General features: G+C 35.3%; 1 protein-coding gene across 1 annotated transcript in view; it reads right to left on the minus strand.

Moving 5' to 3' along the window:
* The window catches only part of LOC121386776 (fibroblast growth factor receptor 4-like), a 47,362-nt gene extending 36,731 nt beyond the window's left edge, over positions 1 to 10,631 (minus strand). Inside the window, exons 1-3 of the mRNA XM_041517787.1 lie at positions 9,962 to 10,631; positions 6,292 to 6,428; positions 2,410 to 2,614 (exon numbers count right to left, since the gene is read on the minus strand). Of these exons, the coding sequence (XP_041373721.1) occupies positions 2,410 to 2,614; positions 6,292 to 6,428; positions 9,962 to 10,043 (424 nt within the window). The 5' untranslated portion in view covers positions 10,044 to 10,631. The remainder of the gene's footprint in view (positions 1 to 2,409; positions 2,615 to 6,291; positions 6,429 to 9,961) is intronic.
* Between the last annotated feature and the right edge of the window lie 936 nt (positions 10,632 to 11,567).

Consider the following 11,567-nt stretch of genomic DNA (forward strand, 5'->3'; position numbering starts at 1 on the left):
ATTTTTCATATTTTAAAAAACGTACGTGCGTCTGAGAAATAACAGTTATGGAGTCGTGTTTTAGTCTATTTGTAACTATATTTCACCGTTTCAACGTCGCAGACTCTTGTAACGTTATCCAAATGTGTTACAGGTTTGTAACTTAACCAAACCTAGTGTCCATCTTTACGGGTTAAAACTAGGGTTTGCGCCTTTAATCATTTCTGTGAGCGTTGGTGTGGTCCTGTATTTTATCTTTCTATCAGCATATATTTTATTACGTTGTGTTGACTTGTATTACATCGAATTGTACTGAATTACATCACATTACACTGCATTACGTTACGTTACGTTACGTTACGTTGCGTTACGTTGCGTTGCGTTGCGTTGCGTTGCATGGCATGGCATGGCATGGCATTGCATTGCATTGCATTGCATTGCATTGCATTACATTACTTGCGACTAAATTTAAAAAGCATTAGAGTTTTTGATGAATAAAAGTATATATTAATATTGTTTAGGAATGCGCTTAAAAAATGTTTTATGTAAATTATAATTGGACCCTTTTATTTTTTTCTGATTTGGCTTAAATTTCAAAATTGTCCTTAAAGTTTTCTGCCCCAAGTCAGGTCCCTGGCTATCCAGAGACGGGACTTGGGATAGACATGCTCGAAACCTTAGTGGTATAGGAGCATGATAAAAGTTACAAGACAAGACAAGGCATTACATTACATTATAATTGTGCAGCTAAACAATTATCACGTTAGATTAAATTATTAAATTAAATTAAATTTATTGTCGTTTTAAGATAGGGATTGACACATTAAAGGCGCGGACCCTAGTTTCAACCTGTAAAAAATGGACACTACGTTTAGTTAATTTACAAACCTGTAACTCATTTGGATAAAGTTATAATATAGTGAAAGAAGAGCCTGTGACGTTAAACCGGCCTCGGTGGCGCAGTGGTTAAGCCATCGAACTACAGGCTGATAGGTACAGGGTTCGCAGCCCGGTACCGGCTCCAACCCAGAGCGAGTTCTTATGGGCTCAATGGGTAGGTGTAAGGCCACTACACCATCTTATCTCTCACTAACCAACTAACAACTAACAACTAACCCACTGTCCTAGACAGACAACCCAGATAGATGAGGTGTGTGCCCAGGACAGCGTGATTGAACCTTAATTGGATATAAGCACGAAAATAAGTTGAAATGAAATGAAATGTGACGTTAAAACTGGCAAATATCCTTAAAAATAGACTTGAACTCGAATCAATAAACCGCTACTTTTCAGACGCACGTGCGGTTTTAAAAATATGAAAAATGCTCTTTTTTTCTTCTTCTTTTTTTGGTATTAAAAACACCAGGATGACCAGAAACACACCGGTTCTGCGGAAATGAATAATCTAAAGAATAAAATATAAGTAATATTTTATTTCAGTGATCATAAATGGCTTTAATTGTAAAAATAATGCTGTAGTGTTTAAAAACTTGGGTCTGTCCCACTAAAGGGACAGACACTAGTTTTAAACACTAAGGCATATTTTTCACCTAAACTTTAGTTTCAACCCGTAAAAATGGACACTAAGTTTGGTTAATTTTCAAACCTGTAATAAATTTGGATACAAAAGAGTGAAACAAGAGTCCGTGACGTTGAAATACCCTTTAAAATAGACTAAAACGCGACTCCATAAACGCTACTTCTCAGACGAACGTGCGTTTTTAAAAATATGAAAACCAGGATGACCAGAAGTACTTCGGTTGTACGGAAATGGATAATCGAAACAATACAATATAAGTAATGTTTGATTTCAGTGATCATAAACGGCTTTAATAGTAAAAAGTATGCTGTAGTGTTTAAAAACTAGGATCTGTCCCTTTAAGATCTAGAAGAATTTCGGATTGATATATCGTTTATCATTTCACAGAATGGAGCGTAATGTAATCAAATAAAACTATTCTGATTACCAATTAAACATAATCCTCATTTTCGTTTCTATTAGTATTCAGTGTCATATTAATTAATATATTTTCTTGAAGAGACAGCCAATATGGATGAGATGTGTTTGTGTGTGTCCATGATAGCTTGCTTGAACCGTGATTGAATATAAACGCAAAAATCAAGTTTGAATAATTAATGAATGAATAGTGAATGAAATAATGAATTAAAGAACGAACTAAGGAAGGAATGAATGAATGAATGAATGAATGAATGAACGAATACATTAATGAATGAACGAATGAATGAACGAACGAACGAACGAACGAACGAACGAACGAACGAACGAACGAACGAACGAACGAACGAACGAACGAACGAACGAACAAAATAAATAATTAATTAATTAATTAAACTTACCTTCAACGAACGAACGAACGAACGAACGAACGAACGAACAAAATAAATAATTAATTAATTAATTAAACTTACCTTCAACGACAACATTAGCGGTATTCCACAAGTTTCCATATCTACAGGTATAACGCCCTTGATCGTCATAGGTAACGTTTACTATTTTCAAAATTGATTTAAAATTGTATTTGTTAGCTGATGACCAGTCTATTGTATACTTTGAAGACCGTTTAATAGCTATTTCTCTAATCGCAGGGTCGTAATGGTCGAATGTCCAGGAAATCTATAATTAAAAATAATTTAAAAAACGAAAACATATTAGGGTCGAAAATACATACGTTGAAAATATATTTTGTCTTACACATTTAAAGTGTCGCTTGACTAAATTAATTGCTATTGCTGATTGATTGAAAACATTTTATTGTATAAATAACAAAAGGATTGGGCACAAGTTTAACAATTACAAGGTCTTCACCTACATAAAATATAATAAAATGGCGACAATTAATATAATAGTAATGTATACATACTTTCATTTACATCTAAAATCTGTATACCAATTTATTTCAATAACAATGAAATTAAGGAAAAGAGGGTACTATATACAACAGGATTTTTTTTTAAACTAGAAATACACGAAAATAAACAAAGAAATTAAGTACATGTGCGATTAAACCATTAGAATATTTTAATCAAAACGATGTGTTTGTTTAATACATTTCTGGACACATACTTTTATTATAGACATCATTTACAGGGACATTCCTGAGTTTGCTGCAATTTTTAAGACGTTATCGACTAACAGAGACTTTTTGACGACCGTAATTACAAGTATATTTTTCTGCATAAAATATTAGTGGCTGTATAGTAAACGTGTTTCTGATCGTTCTAATATTTGTACTAGGTTAAATTTCATTTTATTTCCTAAAAACTATTTTTGTCGTACGTACGAAATTATTTGAAGACAAAATCCAGTTTGGGCTTCTTACAAATATTAAGACGACCAGAAACACATTGAATATACAGAGACTGATATTCTAAACAGGAAAATATATTTAATATGTAAGTTTAATCGTAGAAATATTTTATTAGTCGGAAACACCTTACAATGCAGGAAACTCGGGAATGTCCCTTTACGGTATTTCGTCCATATAAAAGCAGTTGTTAATTTATTGGTTGTACATGTTGTAACGAATGAATGAATGAATGACTCCCCAGCACGAAAAATACATCGGTTACTGGGTGTCAGACTATGCTAAAAAGAAAACTAAAGTGATGAGCAACATCAATATAAAAATTAAACAGTTAAATAAAAACACAGTGTAAAGAACTGTGCACTATAAATATCATAGATACATAAAATTGAAATTTAGAATAAAAGTCAGTATCACGTAAAAATTGCAGTAATAGTTCTGGATGGAATCGAAATGATTCCATCACATTTCTTTGTCCAAATATATCTTTTCTAGTGTCTTTAAGATGAGCACACTCCACCAAAATATGGCGCACCATCAGAGTAATGTTGTATCGAGTACAAAAAAAGAACCTGCCTCTGTTGCTCATATTTGTAGTGTCTGCGCTTAACTTTTTTTTTTGAGTGGCATCCGGGCAAATGGTGACAGCACTTTCACTTGCCCGGCTCTATTTTCACTTGCCCGAATAATATTTTCTAAAAAAACAACAATATTGCAACAGATTATAAGAGAAAACACGAAAATCAGTCGCCAGGCGGGCAACCTTACTGTGGTTTTCAGTCGCCCGTCGTCGTTTTCAGTCGCCAGGGGCGATCGGGCGACCGTTAAGTTCGAACCCTGTATTTGTATTACATTGCTGAAATTGCTAACCATCCTGGGGAGTAACAAAGAACCTGAGACCAAATTCACAAATACTTGTAATATTAAGTTAGAATTAGTACGTTTCCGTATGTATTTGGTATCTATTGCATCCAGAAATAGTAATCACGGAATATAGATTACGGTAAAGACGAAATATATAGAGGTAAAAATTAAGTGTGGATACTTTAGTTGAAATGAATGAATCAATGATGTCAACTTTGTCCCCAAATGACCTTATTTGAACACAAAATATCATGATATCTCACAATATTATTAGTTGAGGTAGTGCAGATTTATTTCTCGTATTGAGGGCGCTGTTATAGCTACAGCGGTAAATTTGAAAATAATAAATAAACATGTTGACGCGCAAGGTCAAAATCGACGTGCGCACTGAACAGAGATCAGCAATATAAACATGTTGTTTGGCCTAACAGCAAGAACAATGTGGTGACATATGACCTTTAAAGGGACATTCCTGAGTTTGCTGCAATTTTTAAGTTGTTATCGACTAACAGAGACTTTTTAACGATTGTAATTACTTATTAAATATATTTTTCAGCATCAAATATTAGTGGCTGTATATTAAACGTGTTTCTGATCGTTCTAATATTTGTACTAGGTTAAATTTATTTTGTTTCCTAAAATAATGTTTTTTCGTACGTACAAAATTATTTGAAGACAAAATCCAGTTTGGGCTTCTTACAAATATTAAGACGACCAGAAACACATTGAATATACAGACACTGATATTCTAAACAAGAAAATACATTTAATATGTAAATTTAATCGTAGAAATATTTTATTAGTCGGAAACATCTTACAATGCAGCAAACTCGGGAATGTCCCTTTAAAACAGTGTTGTAAAATGTCTATTACAGCTTTTTAACCCTTATCTTAACCTAGCAACTTTTTGCTTCGATTATTCATTTTGCTAATTCCAACGATGTTTTGTTTTGGGTTTTTTGGTTGTCGTGGTATTAGGGGTATCCACCTCCCTCCAGAAATCTCGATATGCCCCGACAGACTAAATGTTTTATAAATCTGAACGACAAAACTTAACACATGATAGACTAGAAGAGTCTCGTTCCAGCCAGTGCACCACGACTGGGATATCAATGGCCGTGGTATGTGCTATCCTGTCTGTGGGACGATGCATATAAAAGATCCCTTGCTACTAATGGGAAAATGTAGCAGGTTTCCCCTATGACTGTGTCAAAATGGCCATATGTTTGACATCCAATAGCCGATGATTACAAATCAGTGTGCTCTAGTGGTGTCGTTAAACTAAACAAACTTTAACGTTTTAAAAACTATTAGTCTATATTAGAGTTTTATACTGAGATTCTTTACTGGAGATTCCATCAGTCTTACAATCCCATAAAGAGGACTGCCACTCACATACTATTTTACTAAATGAAACCTAGCACGGGACATAAGCCGGGACTCGAGCTTATAAAACATTTAGAGTCCAAACCCAATCTCTAATGACGTCACAAGCATACAATTTGTATGGATTTGCCATGGCCTTAAAGGGACATTCCCGAGTTTGTTGTATTGTTTAAGATGTTATCGACTAACAGAGACTTTTTAACGATTGTAATTACATATCAAATATATTTGTCTGCATAACATATTAGTTGCTGTATATTAAACGTGTTTCTTATCGTCCTAATATTTGTACTAGGTTAAATTTCATTTTATTTCCTATTTTATTTCATTTTATTTCATTTTATTATTCGTACGTACGAAATTATTTGAAGACAATCTCCACAGACATTGATATTGTAAACAAGTTAATATATTTAATATGTAAGTTTAATCGTAGAAATATTTTTGTAGTCGGAAACATCTTACAATGCAGCAAACTCAGGAAATGTCCCTTTAAAGTCCTAGTCTCTATTAAATTTTTCTTTTCTTTTTACACAGTTCTTTACACTGTGTTTTTATTTAACTGTTGAATTTTTATATTGATGTTGATCATCACTTTAGATTTGCGTTTACCATAGTTTGACACCCAATAGCTGATGTATTTTCGTGCTGGGGTGTCGTTAAATATTAATTCATTCATTCTATTAAAATTTTGAGTTCAGATTAGAGTTTTATAAGCGCGCGCCAGGATACTCACGACGAAGCCTGTGTTTGCTGACGTCACAACACACACGACTGTGGTGGTGGACCCTAGGCGAGCGTCAATGTCATCTTCCTCTATGTCAGCCGATTCTGATGACTCAGCATGATTGGAGATGAGGCAGACAAAAAGTACTGAAATTACAGGACAAAGAATTCCGCCGAATTAGATATCTCTAATACCATAAACATATTCGGTGAATGAACAAATAGTTTGTGACGTTATACCGGCCTTGGTTGGCGCAGTGGATAAGCCATCGGACTACAGGCTGGTAGGTACAGGGTTCCCAGCCCGGTACCGGCTCCAACTCAGTGGGTATGTGTGAGGCCACTACACCCTATTCTCTCTGACTAACCACTAACAACTAACCACTGTCCTGGACTGACAGCCCAGATAGCTGAGGTGTGTGCCCAGGACAGCGTGCTTGAACCTCAATTGGATATAAGCACGAAAATAAGTTGAAATGAAATGTGATAATAAGATTTTTTATTATTATTCAAAACATTTTTGAGATGAATATATATCCACGTGCAGCTATGAATTTACACTTTTCTTTGATCTAGGTCTTATAATGTGTGTGTGTGATAGATGTATTGCCCGTTTGCTTGAAAAGGGAACTCTATAATGAATGTTAAATCTTATATTAAAACATATTACTGAGTTTTAAAGGGACATTCCCGAGTTGTTGTTTTTTAATTATTTTTTTTTTTTTAAACATGCATTGAGATGAATATATATATATATATATATATCCACGTGCAGCTATGAACTTACACTTTTCTTCGATCTAGGACTTATAATAGATGTAATGCGTGAAAAAAAGGAACTCTATAATGAATGTTAAATCTTATATTAAAACATATACTGATATTAGTTGTTGTTGTTTTTTATTAAAAAAATTTTTAAACATGCATTGAGATGAATATATATATATATATATCCACGTGCAGCTATGAACTTACACTTTTCTTCGATCTAGGACTTATAATGTGTGTGTGTGATAGATGTATTGCCCGTTTGCGTGAAAAAGGAACTCTATAATGAATGTTAAATCTTATATTAAAACATATTACTGAGTTTCAAAAGGGACATTCCTGAGTTTGCTGCAATTTTTAAGTTTTTATCGACTAACAGAGACTTTTTAACGATTGTAATTACATATCAAAGATATTTTTTGCATAAAATAAAATAAAATAGCATTTAACCTAGTACAAATATTAGAACGATCAGAAACACGTTTAATATACAGCCACTGATATTTTATGCAGAAAAATATCTTTGATATGTAATTACAATCGTTAAAAAGTCTCTGTTGGTCGATAACATCTTAAAAATTGTAGTAAACGCAGGATTTGTCCCTTTAATACAGGGGTGACGACAAAACACTAGCACAGCTTTAGCTGCATTGCTATCGAAGTTATCGATAATGCAGTACACTGAGACGGTGCGTTCTCTACGTTGGCTGTTCCATCAGTTGTCTTCACACCTGCGTTGTAAAACAACATATAACCTATGAAATTTGATGATAATTTGTAGAGAAACTTTTTTAAATACACTACACTACAGTTTACTATGGTGCACTACACTACTCTACACTACACTACACAACATTACTCTACACTACACTACACAACACTACTCTACACTGCACTGCATTGCATAACACTGTACTGCACTACACTACACTAAACTACACTACACTACACTACACTACACTACACTGCGCAACACTGCGCAACACTGCACTGCACTGCACTGCACAACACTGCACTATACTACACTATACTGTGCAACACTACACTACACTGCACTGTACTACACTACACTATACTATAGCATACTATACTATAGCATACTACACTACTCTACACTACACTACACTACACTGCACTAGACTGCATTGCACTACACTACCCTTGTCTTGCACTACACTTCACTGCATAGCACTACACTACACGACACTACACCATACTATACTACACTAAATTTCATTACACTACACCGTATTGCACCACACTACATTGCATTACACTACACTACACTAGTATACACTAGACTACACTATACTACACTAGAAAACACTATACTGAACCACACTACATCTTAATACACCATACTATAATACAATACAATACAATACAATACAATACAATAAACAAGGTTATACTCTACTATACCATACCATATTATACTATACTACTTGTGACGGAACATGCTCTTATCTTTTCGCCTGTGGCGATGTTAATTGTTTTAGAGGGCCGTGTGCGGCTGGGTTACATAATACCCCCGCGCGACGGTGGTCGAGCTGTTCCCAATACACACCCAGACCAAGTGTGGAGGCCATGTGGCCAGTGGTTACGTAATACCTCCGCGAGTTCTGTTTTACGACCTTGTATTCCTAGCGGAATGGCGACAGTAAGTCTGGTCATCTAAGAAAAAAATGCCGTCTTGGTCTCTGTGGAAATATCCCATGATAGGGGTAGTACCGCGATGTGCCCCCAGGCGATATTCGGGTTTTGTAATAAATAGCTAGGATTTTAGATATATCGGGGAGAAACATTGGAAGTATCCAGGGGAAACGGACGTCGTCCACTGAACGAAATATATAAGTTCAGTCCGGACGTGGTAAATATATTTTTCTGCTCTGTTGTATAACCTTGATGTGATTGATGTGACTTTAAATATTTTAATACTGTATTATACCAATATTATTTAGACAGTGTTTCCGGTAAACTGACGAAGTAAATTGTAGGCTTCACTGTCTAATATTTTATACGAGTATTTGGTAATATAAAGCTTAGCCGGTCATCCTAGAGGACCTAGGTAAACTGTAGGTTATTGTCTTTATTGTGATAGGTACCAGTATTAATTCTGTATTACAAGGTTACTGAATGAGTAGTTAAAGGTTAATTAAAAATTAACCAGTTAGGAATAGAGTTGTAATTCCTTTATTAATTAAGTTCCCCTGGAAGCGTTTCTCAATTATCACACGTGTGCGTGTTGTATCACGGTGAAGTGATTAGAATATTGTGTAAACTAGACACCTAGTGATTAACTAATTAAGTGATTAGTTCTGGGTTGTTATTATTTGTTGTTGTTAATTAACTACTGCGGCAAGTATATTTGTCAGCGTAGTGTTAATACAAATTCCAAAGAGTATTGTGTTTTGTTGTGTTTTCTAGTGCTATATATATTATATATTTATATAAGATCTTATCTCTGATATACCTAGAGCCGAGCCACTCGGGTATAGACTGCCCGATACAGAGAGATCTAATAGATATACAGTTAGGAGAGATATTTGGATAATCGAGTTTTATTCAGTTACGGGTATTATAGGATCCTCGTGACACTACTCTACAATACAATACATTAAACTGCAGTAAACTACATTACATCTTAACACTATACTACACTACACTACACCACACTACACTACACTATAAAATACAATACAATACAATACAATACACAATAAAATAATAAAATACAATAAACTAGATTATACTATATTCAATACATTAAACTACATTACCATACAGAGTAAACCACACTACACCAAGATAATACACTAGACTATAAATTAATAAATTACGCTACATTATAGTATAGTATGCTATGGTATGCTATATCTACATTTTTATATAAAATTAGGGTGCTCTCTTACCTAACACTAATAACCATAGGCACCTCGCCATTGGAGAATGCTCGTTCACTTTTATAGATTCCACGAGTGTGTTTTGTAACATAGAAAACAAAACATTTGCATTATTGCAAGTGACGTTACCAGTTCAGTAAGTTCGATATTTATGACTTATAATGACGTTTTCGTGACTTATCCGTAATGCATCCGTGATGTGTCCATGGGGTTTCCATCACATGATCATGATATATGTTCAACTGATTACCATTTAAATGCTGTAGCTAGTTATCTTGAACTTTAAAACAAAAATGAAATCCTAATTTTCCGAAGGAAATAAAAACGAATACCACGCAAAGGTCGATCAACGTATAGAACATCTACACAATAAGGAGTTATTATATTCCCTTGTTGTCACAGTAAAGTACAAACACCGTGGTTCAAATCAGCACAGTGATTCGAGACACCTAGCGTCCGTGGAGTAAAGAACATATCCTACACGTGAACAGGCACGAACAAAACAGACAACCTTGTCGAACTCCTCCTATCGACAATTCAAATATCTTTCCTTATGCTTTAAACATGGCAGCTTTTTCACCACACTCGTTTGATCCAGTTGTTTTCGGCAGTGGAACGTAAGTGACAACTGCTTTAGTAAGTGGCAATAAAACCAGAATAAATCGTCTGATGGCAAGACAATGAATTGCATTGCGGGTCAAGCTTTCCACTTGAATAAATCTGCTTCGTCATAGATGTATAGACGACTGGGCGGTCTGGGATAGAATATACCAGTGAGTCAGGGGACAATGGCTTCAATAGCGGGTGGTATTTAGTAGTAATATATCACTCAGGGAAAGACCGCTGTATTGGTGGTGTGATGGTTGAGAAATTAATGCAGTCGGTTTTAAGGGTGATGGGTAATTGGTTAGCATCCAGCACACACACACGGTTGTACGTATGATCACACATAAATGTAAACGCGCGCGAGCGCCAGTACACACACACACACACACACACACACACACACACACACGGGAAGATACATCAATACATACATACACACACGCAAACATATACATAGAATGTACGCGAGCACACGTTTACACATACACACACAGGCGCGCTCGCAAATACATAATTATATATATACGCGAGCTCCCTTCTCTCTCTCTCTCTCTCTCTCTCTCTCTCTCTCCTCTCTCTCTCTCTCTCTCTCTCTCTCTCTCTCTCTCTCTCTCTCTCTTCCCCTCACCGCCCCTTTCTAATCAATTCTGGAACCGCCCTTGCGTGATACATATGACGCACTTAGGTGTTTGTTCAAATCGTGACCAGATTTTTTATTTCTGTCTTCTTCTTCTTCTTTTTTCTTTTTTTTTCTTTTTGTTTGTTGTTGTTGTTGTTTCGGCTTATGTTTTTTTTTATCGTTTTTTCCTCCCAAAGTGCAACTGATACTTTTATATTTATTACTCGTTCTAACAAACACGGTGCGGGATGCTGGTCAGTTGTGGAGTCCTTCCCTAGGGTGCGACGATCGATCGCCTCAAGCGGAATTGAGCTCCTTGGATGGATGGATGGATGGATGGATTGATGGATGATTGGATGGATGGATGGATGGACGGATGGATGATTGGGT

The sequence above is a fragment of the Gigantopelta aegis genome, chromosome 12 (assembly GCF_016097555.1).
Source record: "Gigantopelta aegis isolate Gae_Host chromosome 12, Gae_host_genome, whole genome shotgun sequence".
Classification (NCBI taxonomy): Eukaryota; Metazoa; Mollusca; class Gastropoda; order Neomphalida; family Peltospiridae; genus Gigantopelta; species Gigantopelta aegis.